The 18,240-nt window shown below is 41.3% G+C and overlaps 3 protein-coding genes across 4 annotated transcripts in view; 1 reads left to right on the top strand and 2 right to left on the bottom strand.

Moving 5' to 3' along the window:
* UTP20 (UTP20 small subunit processome component) overlaps positions 1-1,344 on the top strand; it is a 64,835-nt gene extending 63,491 nt beyond the window's left edge. Inside the window, exons 61-62 of the mRNA XM_075057996.1 lie at positions 433-578; positions 940-1,344. Of these exons, the coding sequence (XP_074914097.1) occupies positions 433-578; positions 940-1,095 (302 nt within the window). The 3' untranslated portion in view covers positions 1,096-1,344. The remainder of the gene's footprint in view (positions 1-432; positions 579-939) is intronic.
* Positions 1,345-1,814: 470 nt separating this feature from the next.
* On the bottom strand, positions 1,815-8,246 carry ARL1 (ARF like GTPase 1). The gene is made up of 6 exons (XM_075057999.1): positions 8,089-8,246; positions 5,888-6,025; positions 4,404-4,485; positions 3,306-3,417; positions 2,411-2,589; positions 1,815-2,198 (listed from the first exon to the last, which is right to left on the bottom strand). Exons 1-6 carry the CDS (start codon positions 8,090-8,092, stop codon positions 2,168-2,170), a joined length of 546 nt encoding a protein of 181 aa, XP_074914100.1. The 5' UTR covers positions 8,093-8,246; the 3' UTR covers positions 1,815-2,167.
* A 1,368-nt stretch (positions 8,247-9,614) lies between these two features.
* Positions 9,615-18,240, bottom strand: part of NUP205 (nucleoporin 205) — a 54,735-nt gene continuing 46,109 nt past the window's right edge. For both annotated transcript variants that reach the window (XM_075057997.1, XM_075057998.1), the window contains 7 exons: positions 16,737-16,865; positions 16,061-16,187; positions 13,545-13,711; positions 13,017-13,140; positions 11,986-12,114; positions 11,183-11,256; positions 9,615-9,970 (listed from right to left, as the gene is read on the bottom strand). In XM_075057997.1, coding sequence (XP_074914098.1) covers positions 9,818-9,970; positions 11,183-11,256; positions 11,986-12,114; positions 13,017-13,140; positions 13,545-13,711; positions 16,061-16,187; positions 16,737-16,865 — 903 coding nt within the window. In that variant the 3' untranslated portion in view covers positions 9,615-9,817. The remainder of the gene's footprint in view (positions 9,971-11,182; positions 11,257-11,985; positions 12,115-13,016; positions 13,141-13,544; positions 13,712-16,060; positions 16,188-16,736; positions 16,866-18,240) is intronic.

Genomic DNA, 18,240 nt, shown 5'->3' with positions numbered 1-18,240 from the left:
TGTAGTGAATACATTGTAATTAACCAGTGATCCTAACCATTCAGCCAGGCCTTACTGTGCATATTGGGCAGAGATGCTGACTGACAAGGCTGGAATCATTTTTATTTCCAACAAAGCCTATTCCAGAAGAGCCCTGGTGGCTATATACTTTTAATAACCTCTGGGATTCCATTATCCTTTTGAAAAAAAGCCTCTTGCTTCTCAGAAACATTATTTTTTGTTTGCCTGTGTGAAGGGCCCCTTGTGGTCCTCTGGGAAGGCTGGTGATGAACCAGCAGATTTCACAAGCGCCCTTGCTCTGGTCTCTACAGCATATTGGGCAAGACAAATCAGTACAGTCATCTTTCAGTAAAGAAAGGGGAATCCCTACTGGGCTCTTGGCTTTCATTCCATATGCTGAAAAGATTAAGCAAGTTCATTTTGTTTTATTAGATCCAACACTGAAGAACCTCTCCCAAGAAATCATAGAACTGCTCAAGAAGTTAGTTGGACTGGAGGCTTTTTCGCTTGCCTTTTCTTCTGTGCAGAAACAGGCCAATCGGAAAAGAGCCATGAGGAAAAAGCAGAGGGCGTTGCAGGTAAGATTCTGCTTTCTCTTCTGGGAAAAAGAAATAGGGTTTCTCTGAGGGAAGGTGAGCTTGAGGAAGAACTTCATCTGGAATTAGGACAGTTTCCTTGTTTCATTTCCAAAACTCCACAAGAAACTGTTTTAAGCTCAGCCCCTTGGGCAGGTTCTGGCTGACAGTGCACTGTGCGTTCCCGCTTGCCCGAAGAGCGGTGGTAAACCGGGGCAGAGCAGCCGGAATCCCCTCAGTTTTGAGGAGCCTGAGAAAACCTGTGCATTGTCTTACCAGTCACCAGTTTCTTAGGAAGTACCTGACGTTTACAGGGACAGTTGTTTGTTTAGCTGCAACAAACAAATGTGTTCTTTTTCACTAGACTGTAGCAAACCCTGACATTGCTGCAAGGAGGAAGCTGAAGAGACATAAGAATAAAGCAGAAACCAGGAAGAGAAAAATAGAATCCCTGCGCCCTACCTACAAGGCCAAGAGACCTCGAAGTCATGCGGTGAAAGATTTAGCAATGGTGGAATGAAAAAGCTTTTTCCTTCCTCGAGGATTAATTTATAAAGAGTAATTTCAAGCTAAAGAACTACTTACTGTTTTTAAAAGAAAAAGTATTTACATATTTTAATTGTATTTATTGGTATTTTTTCATGTCCTCTTTGTCATCTAGGATCTTAACTAAAAGCTTTTCAATTTGTGTAGTTACCACAGCATGTACAGATGAATGGACAACCACCATGATCTTTTATATTAAATTTTACTTCATTTTTAAAAGATAGGTTATGGGATGACTGCGTTCATGCCTGTGCACATCCTAGCTCCTGGAGAGAAAACAATCTGCCTCACGACTTTGATTTGTCTTTCAGTTTCTGCAGCTATATTGAGCAACTTAACTGTCATTTCTGGCTGAGCTGAGAGTACAGGAATAACAGTTTATGAAGGTGGAAGTTAAATCCAGATTGTGGCCCTGGCACATCAGGGCTGTAGGTGGCTACTGAAGACATTTATTTTCCTCTCAGAAAACCAACACTACGTTAACAGCTAGGGCTATGCTAATTATCTCTGTTGCTGTCCTTCACTCTAACTGCACATCTATGCTGAAGGATTCTGAGGTATAACAGCAGCAGCCTCAGGAGACTTCCTTAACTGTTCAGCTACATGGCTGTTTGTTGGTTAGCTCTGGCAGCAGCTGGACTTGTTTCTGTAAGCGAGCAGCCTTTAGCAAAGCAACACACATATGAGTACAGCTGACAGTTCCAGATTTTATTAGTGTTTTAATTACATGAATATCATAGCCACTCACTCAAACTTAAAACCACCAAAGGGGGGCAGGGACACACACAAAAACCCCTTTCCCAGCCAGTAAGACTTTTATACAAATTAATGTAAGTACATCTTTTAAACAGAAAGAAATGGAATATCATACTGTACACAGACATTCACTTGGTTCAGTTTTACAATCAAGAGAGGCATCCATGTTACAGGAGTCAAACTCAAATCTGTCCTATTTACAAGCATTTGTGGCCTGAAAATACCTGTCTGCAGAAAGAAGGATGGTTGTTGGATATAGCTGAAACTTCTTTGCAGCGGTCAGCTTTGTATCACTGCCTGCTCTTCAAGGCCTCCACCAACCTAGGAAAAAGGTTAAGTCACTTTACTGGAAAGTCATTTAAATTATGTTGAAATACTTTCGGGAGAAAGCTACTCTTTCTTCTAATGTGGACTCTTGTCTTTTATGTCAGACAGACCTTCTACCAATCCAGTCTTCAAAAAAAAACCCAAAAAACTAAAACCTGTAACAGCTATTTTTCTAATGAAGGTAGCATAACAAGACTGTTACTCACCACTCCATTGCTTCATCAAGCCCTGTGCCTTTAGTCGCAGAGGTTTTGAATATCTGCCATTTTCGGTCCTTCAAAGCCGGTAAGCCAAGCGCATTTGCCATCTCTGTGGGAGTCATGGCCTGTTCCATGTCCTGCTTATTTGCAAACACCACCAAAATGGCTTTCTTCAACTCTTCTTCCTAAAAAAAGCAGAATCATACAGGTTGTTGCAGAGACTTTTATTGAATTTAAGCAGAGAAAATCCATAGAATGAAAAGAAGCTTCAGCAGCTTTCATAATGATTTTCAGTTTTCTGATTTTTGTTCTTTACAAAATTCTTCAGTGAAAGAATGGTACTTACTTTCAATTCCAGCACAATACCACATAGTAGCAATTTCAAAATATGGCTATTTATGCCTGTTACATTATGAAACAAGCTGGTAGTTGGATTTAACAAGGCATATCAAAAAACTTGCAGGAATTCAGGAATTTGGGGGGGTGGGGGAGGCAAGTTTTGCTCAGCTCATCTTCTTGCTCATATTACCCTGTTTCTACATATGTATGTTCTTCAGCTTCAGAACACACACAGTAGGATACTAATTACTGTTAATTCTTCAGGGCCTGACTTTGCCACTGCTGAAGTACTGAGCAGCTGTCCTGGCCAACAGATAAATTTTCACATGACCAAAAGGCTACAAACAAATGCAGACAATGCTGCAGAAAACTGTGAAACATCTGCAGTGTAGTTAGTGGTTTTCAGTCAGAAATGTTGCACAGGTCTGTTCTAAGGGCTGAAGTTTCAAAAGTGAAGTTGAGCTTCGCTTGATTCACTGAATCAATATCACATTTGCTCCAAAAAAAAAATTTTCATTTCAATTTCTGTTCTACTGATACAATGTCATCCTTGTTTTCTTACCTCTAACATAGCAACAAGCTCTGATTTTGAAGTGCCAATTCTGTCTCGATCACAGCTGTCCACTACATAAATGACTGCGTCTGTATTTGAGTAGTAACACCGCCAATAGGGCCTGCAGAAGAAAGATAAGTCCCAGTCATATAATTTGCACTTTTAGCAGTGCTTTTTAGCCAGATAATGAAAACCAGATCACCCAGAGGAAGTAAAAACTGTCTTTGGGGTGAAAGGCCCCAGGAAGCAAGTAGAAGATATCCTCAAGAGGCTACAAAAAGGAACAGACAGTACACATACTTTCAATAGCAGAAAAAAAACCCAAAAACAACAAGCAGCTTGAAAAGAGGGGAGGACAGAAGTGCTGGGGACAGATTCATTTGGGACTCAGCCTGCAGGACATCAGGTCCATAACTGAGGGACAACGAAACAAAAAGTTTAAATGCAAGCTTCTGCCACAGATAAACATGGTCACCAAAGTACAAACAGAGAAATCTTAAATGACTAATTTATACAGGCAAGTAATCAACAAGGATCAAAAAAACCCACCTTTTTCAGAATTACCTTTCTTACTGAAGCTAAAACCAGAAGGAACCTGCACCTTACTAACTGCACCTTACTTATTAACCTAACTACACTGCACCTTACTACCTAGCATGCAGAAAGGAATCACAATGAGATCATACAGGGCTACTGAAGAGATCACTGCAGTTATGCATATAATGACTCATTACAAAACTTGCAAAGCTAAATTCAACCTAATACCTAAATTCAACTTCTTAGCTTTACATTCTTAAGAATATTTAAGTATCTTTTTAGGTTTCCACCACTTCCTTCTGTCTCAAAATGCTACACAATTGCCTACTACACAAGCAAGTTCATTTTGCAAAGCAAAACTGCATGCAAGTGAAAACAGCCACTTGTTTCTTTCCAATCTGTAGTCCAAAACAGGTTTTACTAACTGAATTCTGTCAGATCAAAGTGCTCTTCTGATGCTGGGCTGTTTTTAAAACTTAACCAATTTTCCAAAGGGCCAGCTATGAGAATTCCAACAACTTAGCACTTTTTAGAGAATTTTAATTGTATCTTTTAAAAGAGATCCATTACCTTATGCTTGTCTGTCCTCCCAAGTCCCAAACTTGAAATTTCAGATTCTTGTATGTCACTGTCTCAACATTGAAGCCAATGGCTGAAACAAAGTTAAACAATTTCACTGTTAGCAATTTTTCTTTAGATTTCTGAAGAACAGTACAGCACTTAGTTTAAAATTTTCAGACCTGAAAATTCTCTATAGCTACATAATGAAGTTCATGCCCTTGGCGAAGTTAGCCCAACAAACATTTATGGCTCAAAATAATGCGGTAAGTTTTTTCTTTGAATGATAAAAACACATTGTAAACATATTGTAGATTTGTAACAAATGCTAAAGTTGTTAAAAATCAACAGAAGCCTGCCTGAATTCATCAAAAGAAACAGAGCAAGGGTTAAAGGAATGGTGGCCTGTTTTGATAACCAAGTACATAACTGACAGTAATAAAACACTAAGGAACATGTCCTTCCTGTCAACACCAGATCTGCGCTCTCGTGTAAGACCGCAGCAGAACCAACTTCTCAGCAGAAGACTTGATGCTGTAGTATCTGGAAGATGGCAATAAGGTTACAGCACATCACGTATGTCATTCCTTCTCCTGCCGACCCAGAGAAACATAACACAGGGAAGTAAACGATGGATGCAAACTGCCTAAAATTTATGGAGGCTGAAATAAGTAAAACCCTAGAGCAAAAGGATTATGGCATAGTAAACTGCTGGCTTCTTTTAAAAGGTAAGAAAGACCTGACCAAAGTCAGTTTATCGTGGCCATTCAAGAGGAACCCAAGAGACATGACGGGGACTCAAAAGCCAAGTGACCCTTGTCCTTCACGTTACGCAGAGCGATCCTGGCCAGACCACTTCGGCACACGCATCTGGGTGTTCGCAATAGGTGAGTATGGCTGCATGAACGCCAAGACAATTGGTGAAACCAGTTCCATTTTTTAAATAAGCATCATCTCCTTCATGAGATCTCACATTGAGTTTTGTTACACCTTCTACATAATGTAAAGTTAAACCACCTGATTTCTTCTTCTCTGCATTAAACAGAAAAATTTATATAACAAACTGAAGACCCTTGTCAAAAAAAAGAAATTAAATAGGTACGACTCACTGACATCATCCTATGTAAATATTTTTTTGTACAGTAATAATGATCTCTGGAGTTCACATTATAGCTATATTTAGAGACAAAAGACTTATACAGTCAACAGTTACCATTTAACCTATCAAGAAAAGCCTGCCAAATCACGGTAACAATCTTAAGGTCAAATATTTTTTGCATTCAGCAGGGCAGCATAAGATATTCCTTTATGCAGTACTCCTATAGCACACTGTAATACTGTTATGCAAGAAAGTTCTTAAATACAACAGTGCGAGGCTCCCACAACGTAAGGTCCTTTTGTTTACAACAGAAGCGTGTAGCGAGTTCAGCTGACAAAGCTCACGTGTTAGAGTTACAGGCAAATCGGCTTTTTTCACTAAGGGACTTATCACTTACTTGGAATGGTGGTAACAACTTCTCCAACTTGTAACCTGTAGAGAATGGTTGTTTTTCCTGCTCCATCCAGTCCCAGGATGAGAATCCTCATCTCTCGAGTTCCAAACAAACTGGAAAAGATGGTGGAGAAAAAGCCCCCTACAAAAATCAGAACAGAAAGATGTTTTAGTGTCAGTTAATAATATGGAGGATATGGAAAGGCAGACAGATCGACCTCATTTCTTACTGAGCAGCAATATGTTGCTTTTCTCCAGTGAAAATAGACAAGTTCAGGTTGTGGCCCAGCTATCTGTGTGCTGAACCACGTTGTATTTTCCTGGTTTTATGCTGCTATTTTATGGTGGCTCAATCCAGCAAAATCACGTTGCAGCAGCATCAAGGTTCCTCATTGTGGTTAGGATTTTTTTTTTCCTTTTCTCTCATTTACCAAAATCTGAGCCAACTTCTTTTTTGTTTGTATTGGACTCTGTCTTTTCAATGCAAGGGACTATACAAGGATATGCTGAAGCCTGAAAGAAGTCTTCCTGATGTTTATGGTCTCCCACAGGACCATCCATTTCTTTTTTTTTTTAAAATGAAGTATAAATCAGTAGGTACATGTCAAATCACAGTCCGTTATAAACTATGAAGCTGCACTAAATTAAGTACGTTAATGCTACAGAGAAGTCTAGAAGCTGCCCCCCCGCCTTTTTTTTTTTTTTTTTTTGAAATCTGGCTTGCCCCAACATCTCATTTACCCTTTAAATGCATGTAAAAGTGCTTGTGGCCAGACTAATACCTGATTTGTGCCTATTAGATGTTTAAGTGTGGAAAGAATAATAACATTTTAAGCCAGTAACAATGACTTTTTTTCCAATGGTTTTTATAACAAATATATCTAATACTAAGTAATAATTTTGCAAATCCACCTAAACCCTGTAAAAGGTAATGAAACACCATATGAGCTAGAATCACATTTGATAAACATATCGGAGAAGAGACAAATTAGAGAAGATTTGCAACCAAAATCTTATCGAAAGAGGTGTTGATAAAAATTATTGCCTCGGTCTGCCTTTCTAGGCATGCGTGATGCCTTTCCAGGGAAAGGAGGGACCAATGCGCTGTGTGCTTATGCATAAGGAGGAATTCAAACAGATAACAGGTTGTTTTACTTCTTCTAAGCCCATCCCATCCCAGAAGCCAAGCACACTACAGACCTGGAGAACAAAGGGAAGGCGTAAGGGACCAGGCGTTGCTGGTTTGCAGAGTGCTGTGCGGGGCACCGTTCACTGTGAGATGGGCACATAACCTTCACAGAACTGAGCTGCAAAAGGGATTTCGACAGCAACATTTCAAGTAGAAGGGTACTGTGCGATCCATGGAGGCCTAAGAGATGGTAACTCTTTCCTCTCAGTCGGTAACACTGCTTACTGCCAGACACCTCCCATTCCCTCTTTTTATATTCCAATATGCTTTTCCTACATGTCCTGGTTTTGGCTAGGATAGAGTGGATTTTCTTCCTAGTAGCTGGTATAGTGCTGCGTTTTGGGTTCAGTCTGAGAAGAATGTTGATAACACACTGATGTTTTCAGTTGTTGCTGAGTACTGTTTTAGACCAAGTCAAGGGTTTTTCAGTTTCTGATGCCCAGCCAGCAAGAAGGCTGGAGGGGGACAAGAATTTGGGAGGGGACACAGCCAGGACAGCTGACCCAAACTGGCCAAAGGGGTATTCCATAGTGTATGACGTCATGCCCAGTATATAAACTGGGGGGAGCTGGTTGGGGGGGATCGCTGCTGGGGAACTAACTGGGCATCGGTCGTTGAGTGGCGAGCAATTGCACTGTGCATCGCTTGTTTTGTACATTCCAATCCTTTTATTGTTATTGTCATTTTATTATGGTTACCGTTATTAGTCTCCTCCTTTCTGTCCCACGAGGCCGTTCTTCTCTCAGCCCACGAGTTCCACCCTTTCCCCTCCGCTCTCTCCCACCGAGGGGGTGGCGGGGGGGCCGCCTGGCGCCGACTTTCTGTCAGGGGCGACGCTGCCTCAGACACAGCCTCCCCCCGGGGACACAACCTCCCCGTCCGTCCCCTAAAACCTCCGACATCCCCCCCGCCCCCGTCCCCTCACGGCTCCACAGGCCGCCGGCGGGAAAGGGCCCCCTCACGGCCGGCCCGCCGCCTCCCGCCCGCCCCCGCCGCCTCCCCGCTCCGCTCCTCACCCATGTCGAGCCGCTGGACGCCGCGGGCTCCTCCACCCGTCCCCGCTCCGCTCCGCCGGCCCCGCCGCCGCCCGGAGGCTCCACGTCGATCGCCGCGGCGAGTAAACGCGGCGCTTCCCCCTCTGCCGCCGCCTCGCCGTTTCGACACGGAGCCCGGACGACGGCGACCGGCCTCGGCCAGGGAGGGAAGGGGCGAGCGCCGGGATTCCCTCGCCCTCCCGTGCGCGGATGCAGCCGGGCGGGAAGGAGTAAAGGGAGGAAAGAGTTTAAAAAAATAATTTAAAAAAAAAAAAAAAAAAGCGTGGCGAATCTGCGGCGGCGGAAGCGCGGGGCGGAGGGGAGGGGCGGGGCTTCCGGCGTCCCGCTTCCCGCCCGCCGGCGCCTCAGGCCGCCATCAAGGCGAAGAAATAACCACGGACCAGCGCGGCCCCGGGGGAAGGAGACCGGGAGCCGAGGACGGCCCGTCACAGGACAAAGTCACGGCACGAACGTTCCCCACGTCCCACACCACCACCAGCCGGTTACCATCACGGCGTTTTATAAAGTGCAGCGAATTCCTCGGAGCCGGCAGAATTCCAAAGTCATATTCCTGTAGTTAAGGAGAAACTCGGTTCATTACTTCCCGTTTTCCGCTGAGAGGGTAGAGAAGCAAGAAGAACCCTCTGGAGAATCAACAACGTCCAACTCTGTAAACCATTAATATCGAGCTGCTCCTGTGGAACAGCTAATAACCATCATCTGAGAGCAGGGCTGTCGTCATCCCTGCATAAAAGATGATGTAATTCTCGTAACTAGTTTGTGCAGATGAATAAGTATAAAATCATAAAAAACGTGAAATACTAAGTAATGAAAACACAGGGCAGACAGAATTTAGAAGGCACACATGGAGAACTGGGCTTTAAGATCAGACTCTAATAAGAGAGAAATCCAACAGATCTCATGTCAACAATCAGTGGTTACACTTTCTTTTTTTACATAAGAGACGAGGAGATAGGAATATCTCTTATGAGAACAATCTAACTATAGAACCAATCTACCACTCAAGCATGTTGCCTTCCTCCTCATGCATTTTATTCTGTATTTATACTCCTGTTCCAGCAAGCACAGCACAGAAAACTTTACTCCCCCAAGCCATAAGAACCAAACCCAGGGCAGTCACCTTCCATGACTTTCCCCTTTTTTTCCCCCCCCTTATCTAGACTTGTCCAAAGAGAAGCAGCTTCTACTTCTGTCAGCTGAAAAAAGGCAGGACAAGAGGGAGCAGAAACAAGCAGCTGACACTGTCAAATGATCACCTTTCGTACAGAATCCACACCAGAGTGACCACAGTCTGCAGGAGCTGAAACGTGAACCCCAGGTTTTCATTAAACCTGTGTGTGAAGCAAGAGCAGCATCAACAGACACAGACATTCTAGTTTTCTCTGAAAGCATCCACAAATGTGGTATCACCACAGCTGCAGAACTTTTGTCTCCCTTATGTCCTCCATCAGAATTCTTTCTTGCTTGATATTTATATTAATCATAACTCCATTAAAAACAATCCTTTATTTTTCCTGTCAAGTTGGGAGCAGTAGGAAAGAATACACAAAACTGATCCATAGGGATAAGAAAAAAGTAACAAAATATTTCTGACATTATTTAGAAAATGTATGATCTATAAAATCTGATGATCCAGAAGGCCTGCACTAGTATACTGCTTCGAGAGGCAAGCAACATGTATCAGAGTCTTTTAGGTCCTTGATATCCTTAGGAGACCACGGATACGTCTAACAAGAGCTTGAATAAAGGTGTATCGTGACCGAACCTTAGAATATAATCCTTCGATGTCCAGGAGCTTCTTCTGCAGAGATTCACCAAAGCTGTTTGTGGCTTCTATCTGAAGCTGAGAAACAGATTTGTTGCAGTCATCAGTACAAAATCTTCTCTTTCTGGAATGTCAGTTTATCCATCATCAACTACCTGTCAACTACGATTTATTCTCTAAGCCACTTTCAAAAGTATGTTTTTTCTGACTCCCCTAATAAGTACTGCTTGCATTCTTCCCTTACCTTTTTCTCTCTAAATTGTATAATGGATAGCCTTTCTACAGAAGTTTTTGGGTGACTCAGAGCATTTACACATTACCCAAATATTACCACCTTACAACCCCTCCAAGTTTTAGGAATTAAACAGTCTCATATAATTCAGCTTCTTCAGTTACAGTCATACAAACACTTCTTCCCATTAAAATTTACCTAGTCTTTTAAGGACTGTTTAGGAGTGCAGAGTTCATGTGCATAGACAACAGTTTTTCATTAATACATATGTAAACAATCCCTGAAAAAAATTAATTACATTCTAAGTATTTTTGCAAGATGTTACTGTATATTTTGCTTTTGAACAAATGAAATAAGACAGATGCCTCATCAGAAAAAACACAACTGTTCTTATAATTCTAGATCTTATAAGGGTACTTGAGACTGTACAGGTTTTGAGCACATTTTTCTGCACAAACAGCAGTAGAAATGTTAGTGGGATTTATTAATGGTATTTTTTTCCTGCCACCTCTGCATCAAATTTACACAAACCATTAAATCACTGTGTAAGCAGAAATCACTTCTTTGCTAACATTCACGTTTTATAGTCTCCTCAGTTTCTGTTACCCTTTTCAGTCTCATTTCTCTACAGCCTAGCTGCAGGTGACCTGTAGTAAACAGCTATAGTATCACAGAAGACTGGGAATCCTGCCCTCATGTTGCGAGTCTTTCAAGGATAACTGAAGTCTTCAGAATGCTATTACTAAAAAAAATACATTCCATTTGACTGGTTTACAAAAAAAAAAAAAAAAATTCATTTTTTTGCTAAGCCTAGCTCATTTTTCATTTAACTTTTTATATGAAGACTCGAAAATATGTGTGCAGCAGCACAACTGATACCTGCATCATAATACTTGCCCCCCAAATTTTGCAACGTTTCGTTAATCCTAAATTAAGTTACATCCTGTTGGTGTTACCACAGGTTGTTCAGAGGTGGGAAAGCTACAGTCAGACTGCTCTCAACAGCTGTATGGTAATCAAGCGCATTCGGTACTTTTCAGTAGACTGTCACATCTCACCTGTTCAATATCATGCTGGCTCACTCGATTCAGTCCGCTGCTGAAATCCAAGTTAGGCTCTGAACCAAAGGAATCTAGTAATAGAAAATGAGACGTTAAAATTATGTTGGCTGCTCCACACTATCTTCTCCACATCAAGTTACAAAATGAGTTTAAAACACAGTATTCCAAATTGGTCAGTAAACTTGTGCATTAGAAATTATACTCATTTTTGGACTTAAATTATCTAAAGAAAATACCTTAAGTAAGAGCCATAAATAATTTTGATCATACAACATAGCACTTCAAGCAAAAAGCTCTTCTCTGGGTCACTTCTCCCTTTCTGACTGACTTCCACTCCTATTTTTTATTTTTTTTAAAAAACAAAATTCAACAAACTTCAAATCTTCTGTTGAATCAATAGGGCCTACAATTCTGAAAATACTTTTAAACCCACCGATATTAATTTTAGTTCTTTATTTCATCTTAGATTATTTTATTGAAATATTTTCCCATAAATTGTTTTGAATCACTGATCTGATTATATTATTTGAACTTCACTTGGTTTGAACAACAGAAATAAAAGCCTTAATTTTACCTTCCTTTGGAGGTTATGTGTAATAGACAAAACCCAAAAGTCTATGACTCAACAATATTTGTATTACCAATTCTCCAGTGAGAATACAAAAAAAAAAAGGTATACCAAATCGAAACCAAACCTCTTTTATTAAATATAAATGGCAAAATATTAATAGTAGCAAATCAGTTTTAAAGTTAACAATCAGAAGTTATTCAACGGCACTTTGATGTTTGAGAAATTTTACCTTGCAGCCTTCCTTTCTTAAATGACATCCTGGAGGACAGCAGCGGGTCTTGGGAGTCGGTGGGTGTGCAATGCAGTAGATAGTGTTCCAGATGACGCCAAAGAATGAAGAGACATGTTTCTATAATATCTGTAGACACATCTAAGTGAAGGAGTCTGATTTTGTTGTCTTTAGATTGTATATTTACTGTATGAGCATATTTATACACTTTGAAGCAGCTGAAGATGTTAGCTCAACCATTTGTCACCTCCTCCAAGAGAAGCTTCTCACCCTCACCGCTATGGCCTGGCAATGGATCACTTGCACTCTCCGTACCTGCTTCAAGAGCAGTGCTGGCGAGGTTGCTTCAGTGACTGCTACTCACCCTGAAGAGGCTTTAAACCAGCACTGCACCACAGCAGGGTGTGAGTGCTCATGTGATTTGTAATGATAGCTCAGCTGCAGAGACAGCGAATTAAAGCTGAGGTTATAAAGCTGGGGATGGCAGTTACATCTTAAGTTATAACAAGTAAGTCTGCAAGAGCACACGCTTCCCAAATTAGCTTTCAGAGGAAAAATCTGATCCACTGCAGACAATTATTTTGTGTGTGACTATCTGTTTCCATAGAATTACTGGTGTTTATGAGATTAGGTTTATGCAAGGTTGACAGTAAGACTGGAAACTCCAGTTGCTCTGACAGGCACCTCAAAATTATTTGTCAAAATATTTCTTCCACCACACTTGTACACATGCAAATGTTTAGTGGGTCTGGATACTGAATTGAAGAGCTGGGCTGTAATAACTCCTCCATTATAATGTTGCAGAAAGTCCTAGCAGGGTCTCCATGATGGGAATTACTAACTTGAAAATATTTACATTCTGACAATAGCAGAACAATACCCTCTTACTAATTTAATTTTCAGAATTTCAATTTTCCTTCTTGCAAAAAGCGTTGTTCAAAGTGGTCAGAAATTTAGGTAAAGAACCTGTTCCTATTTCTCTGCTTTTTCTGGAGCATCACCTTGAGGTCATTTCAATTTTAGAAGGATACAAGAACAGAGAGAAAGCAGCTTGGCTCGGTTGTTTATCAGCTTCACCAGGCGTCGCCTTGCCAAAACGTATTTTTGGGAAGTGGAGATTTTGTCAACCCCAGCTGGCATAACTGACTGACACAGCTGTGATAAGAAGAAGAAAAACAAGAAGATTGTAGCAAATCACAGAGCATCAAAAGAATAAGCAAATAAAATTACTTATCAATACCTAGAACTTCCTTGTCAGCTATTATTTCTTTAAAAATGTGCTCTGCATCTTGAATTTGCATAACCTTGCTGACTAAAAAAATGGAGAAATTAAATGTATCCCCAAGCAACTATAATGAAAATCACAACTTTTACAAAGTTAGGCCCAATATTTTCCCTGAAGTTTTAGGTCACTCATTCTATGGACCCCTTCATCAACAGTAGAAAGGAATATGCACAAAACCTGGAACTATTTACTTATCCAAGATGCTTTGGAGTCTGTTACAGCTATGTCTAAGTTACAAACAATACAGAGACTACAGAGTCAGAAGACCTATTACCTCTTTTATTTCATCTGGTGGGAGTTGCTCCACATTTTGCAGTTTGTTAACACTCTGACGATGGCTATCATAGTAACTGAAGAAATCACTAGTGCTCTGTTTCAGCAGGTAGACGATAATACCCAAGCCAGGCAAGTGCCAGTATGGGACCACAGGTGCTTGTGGATCTGGAAAAGATGGTGAACAAAATAAAATTTAAAAAAAAAATTTAAAAAAGAACAAGAAATCAATAAGGTATGGTCTCTGTCAATAAAGTAGTGAAAGACATGAAAGCACTCACAAGTTTGTATTTTATACTTCTGTGGCAGACGTAATACAAATGAAAGTCTAGGCAAGAAGTTCTGTGGGTACAGTACTAGAAGGCAGTCAGCACAGTGAGTACTGAGCGTAACACATGAAATGTAACTAGACCAGAAGACTTACTATTTATTTTAACCACTCAGCTGCATAATAGCATGCTGTAAACGCTTAACATGTGGCATAATGAAGAGTTCCAGTCATCATCAAAACACATCTTACATGCCATAAATGAGGTCCTAGTTTCACAAAATGTAATCCGGCACAGAGGCTGAAAAAAAGAAATCCTCACCTTCCCCTACCTTGTGCTATTTATTTACATACAGGTTTTTTTAACTGATACATGTGTTTCTGAGGCTGCCATGGGAAGTGAATTAAAAAGGATTTTTAGTCACATTTGTTTTAACTTGGATTATTTTCCCGATTTGGCTTAGTGCAAGGCTGCAGAAGCATGTGTTCCAGAATTAGAAAATGGGCAGCTCCAGTACTGGCATAAAGTGACTTAAAGTATATGTGAAAGTACAGCCTCTGGTTCATTCTGGTGATAAAAGAAAGACTAGGGAAAATGTGGGCCCTCTCCAGAAGGAAATGGGAGACCTGGTTACCCAGGACATGCAGAAGGATGAGGTACTCAGTGGCTTTTTTGCCGTGGTCTTCACCGACAAGTGCTCCAGCCACACCATCCAAGTCACAGAAGGCAAAGGCAGGGACTGGGAGAATGAAGAACCACCCACCACAGAAGATGAGGTTCGAGACCATCTAAGGCACCTGAAGGTGCACAAGTCCATGGGACCTGACGAGATGCATCCACGGGTCCTGAGGGAACTGGTGGATGAAGTGGCTACGCCACTATCCATCATATTTGAGAAGTCATGGCAGTCCAGGGAAGTTCCCACCGACTGGAAAAGGGGAAACAACGCCCATTTTTAAAAAGGGAAAAAAAGACAGACCCAGGGAACTACAGGCCAGTCAGTCTCACCTCTGTGCCTGGCAAGATCATGGAACAGATCCTCCTGGAAACTATGCTAAGGCACATGGAAAATAAGGACCTGACTGGTGACAGCCAACACGGCTTCACTAAGGGCAAATTGTGCCTGATAAATTTGGTGGCCTTCTACAATGGGGTTACAGTGCTGGTGGATAAGAGAAGAGCAATGGACATCATCTACCTGGACTTGTGCAAAGCTTTTGACACTGTCCTGCAAGGCATCCTTGTCTCTAAATTGAAGAGACATGGATTTGACGGACGGACCACTTGGTGGATAAAGAATTGGCTGGACGGTCGCACTCAAAGAGTTGTGGTCAACTGCTCGATGTCCGAGTGGAGAGCAGTGACAAGTAGCATTCCTCAGGGGTCAGTATTGGAGCAGGTCCAGAGGAGGGCCACAAAAGTGATCAGGGGGCTGGAGCACCTCTCCTGTGAGGACAGGCTGAGAGAGTTGGGGTTGTTCAGCCTGGAGAAGAGAAAGCTTCGGGGAGACCTTATAGCAGCCTTCCAGTACCTAAAAGGGGCCTACAAGAAAGCTGGAGAGGGACTTTTATCAAGGGCCTGTAGTGATAGGATGTGCTGGTTTTGGCTAGATAGAGTAATTTTCTTCACAGTAGCTGGTATGGGGCTGTGTTTTGGATTTGTGCTGAAAACAGTGTTGATAACACAGGGATGTTTTCATTACTGCTGAGCAGTGCTTACACAGAGCCACTTTTCTGCTTCTCACCCCACCCCACCAGCGAGGAGGCTGGGGGGGGGCACAAGAAGTTGGAAGGGGACACAGCCGGGACAGCTGACCGCGACTGACCAAAGGGTATTGCAGACCACAGGACGTCATGCTCAGCATACAAAGCTGGGGGAAGAAGGAAGGGGGGGGACGTTCGGAGTGATGGGGGTTAAACCACAACACAGGACATGGGGTAATGGCTTTAAACTGAAAGAGGGTAGATATAGATAGATAAAGAAGAAGTCTTCGTTGTGAGGGTGGAGAGGCACTGGAACAGGTTGTCCCAGAGAAGTTGTGGATGTCCCATCCCTGGAAGTGTTCAAGGCCAGGTTGATGGGGCTTTGAGCAACGTGGTCTAGTGTAAGGTGTCCCTGCCCATGGCAGGAGGGTTGGAACGAGATGATCTTTAAGGTCCCTTCCAACCCAAACCATTCTATGATTATTTCCTACTGGCCCAAATGTCACACCATTCAGTCTCATCAAATATCAAGCCAAAAATCTCACCCTGACGAGGCCCATCTCGGTTGGTTGATTCTGACAGGCTAGGAGTAAACAGACAAACAGCGTGCTGAAAACTGGGGGCGCTTTGCAACATAAGTGACTCACAGTATTCCATCACGTTTGCACAGATCTGCCAAAAAATATGACAGCATGTCAGTTACAATATCTACAGGCTTTGGAGCATTAAATTTTAAATGGATAAATGTCAATAAACAACATGTTTTGCTCCCTCTCTTCTCACTAGAATGTGATGATTCTCTTTTCTGAGCAGTTACAGCCTCTCTTCTATTTCAAGTCTAGGACTTGCAAGCTGGCCTCTTTCCCAAACCTGCTAGTTAAAATTTCTGGTCACTTTTAAGTCCCCTTTGGCTCTAACTTAGTGTTAGTCATTGCCCTCTATACCCAGCCTTTATTTTGAAAATTTCTCATCAATTTAAGGCTTTGAAGTTCACAGAGTTTGTACCCAAAACAATAATGCTATTTGCTAATGCAAATTTAAGTAAACAAATTTTCAAGGTTTACTTTAAATAGAAATAAAATGTGGGATCTCATACCAAACTAAAAACAGTGTAAAGCATTACCAATATCATATGAAAATATGACAACTAAACAAATCTGCACAGCAGGTAAGAAATCACAATTTGAGACTGAAGGTTCTAGCAGCTTCTTGTGTCCTTACCTGTTGCATGGCCAACTCGATTTCATCCCTCTTGTTCACTCTGTCTCCCTCTGCGTTATCATCTTGCAGTTTAAACTGACGTAGTCTGTCTGAACCACCAAACCGACTTAGAAGTCCTAAGCACTGGCGCTGCCATAAAAAATGAACATATTAATATCTCAACAAATGAAGTGCACGATTCTTTACACTTAAGTGATACATATCCCTTAAAACACATTAGCAAGACAGCAATGCAGATAAAACTCTGTAAATGAAATTTAAATTTTTAAAACACAATTAATAAATTAATGGCACCCTAAAACAGTTTCTTGAGAAATGAATGCAATTCAAAAGTGTACAACTTTGTCTTATGTCTATTCCAGACTATTATACTGACTAGCATCAATATTACCAATACCCACTTAAAACACCTTTACCTATACAGACAAACTAACAAAATCTAGATATGAAGATAATAAGCTCCATGAAAGTAGAGTGCAAAAACCAATTCAATAGTTTCATACAAAGAAGTAGCATCAATAAATTTGTTTTTAGTTTACATGTGGCTGTTAAGATCACCAAAGTGCTTCATACCGTATATCAGTTTTGTGTGGAATGGCAAAAAAAGATATCAAAGATTAAAGATTTTTTGGTAATTACTTTTGGGGAAGAGTACACTTAAATGCTTTTATTACGTGATGAAAATAACAGGACAAGCTAGAGAGAAAAGTTGCAATAACAGATGACTGATTCACACAGTTTTGCTCAGAACAGCTCAGGTTTCAAACTAACTAATTAAAACTTCTTATTGAAAAAAAAAAAAAAAAAAACAAACAACTTTCTGCTTTCCCACGGGAACTTCTTGCTGACATGATGCAGCAGAATACAGCGTACCCCAGCATTACAGCAATCGCTTACAGCTTGCTACTCTGCTTCAGGCTGGTCAGCCTAATAGTTACTATCTAAGTGTCTAGAGAACACATCCTTCTCTTACAACCAGAAGTATCTGATAGGGCAGCCCTTTCTATAGATAGTTTTCAATTACATATTTCTTTACAGAAGTCCTCGCTCACATGAGCGACAAAGCTTCAAAAACGTTGCTGGATGCTGAATGCTGAGCTGTAAAGAGGTCTGCAGTGATAGCTTTTGAGCAAGACTTACTCTATCGGGACTTTCATTCTGCTTTCTAAGGGTTATTTTTAAAAGGGGAGGAAAGAAATAAAACAGTAGCATGCTTGAGACTCCAAATTGTTGAGCTGAAGACATGCTTGTGGCAAAAGTGGTAACAGTATTTCTGCATTACTTCACATACTTTGGTGTTGACCTGAAATTCTTCTTCTCCTCCACATAAGTGGAATCCTAAGCCAGGGAGGGCAAGAGTCCCTGACACAACTCTGATGTTGCCAAATGTTATCTTTTCTACTTGGTTGGGAGACAGGGAACCAACCCCAAAAAACCAAAGCACCAAAACCACACACCACACAAACTACCACACTTACACAAACCATCCCCACCCTGCCAAAAA

Source organism: Buteo buteo, chromosome 26, assembly GCF_964188355.1.
Source record: "Buteo buteo chromosome 26, bButBut1.hap1.1, whole genome shotgun sequence".
NCBI classification, from domain to species: domain Eukaryota; kingdom Metazoa; phylum Chordata; class Aves; order Accipitriformes; family Accipitridae; genus Buteo; species Buteo buteo.
The sequence above is the reverse complement of the archived record's forward strand: the minus strand, read 5'-3'. Positions and strand labels throughout refer to the sequence as shown.

What these genes read in the sequence shown, in the direction of transcription:
- ARL1 (XM_075057999.1), bottom strand. An exon ending in AGTTGTTACCACCATTCCAA is followed by an intron (nt 4,486 to 5,887) that starts GTAAGTGATAAG and finishes ACTTTGTTTCAG; the next exon opens with CCATTGGCTTCAATGTTGAG. An exon ending in CTTGATGAAGCAATGGAGTG is followed by an intron (nt 2,199 to 2,410) that starts GTGAGTAACAGT and finishes CCTTTTTCCTAG; the next exon opens with GTTGGTGGAGGCCTTGAAGA.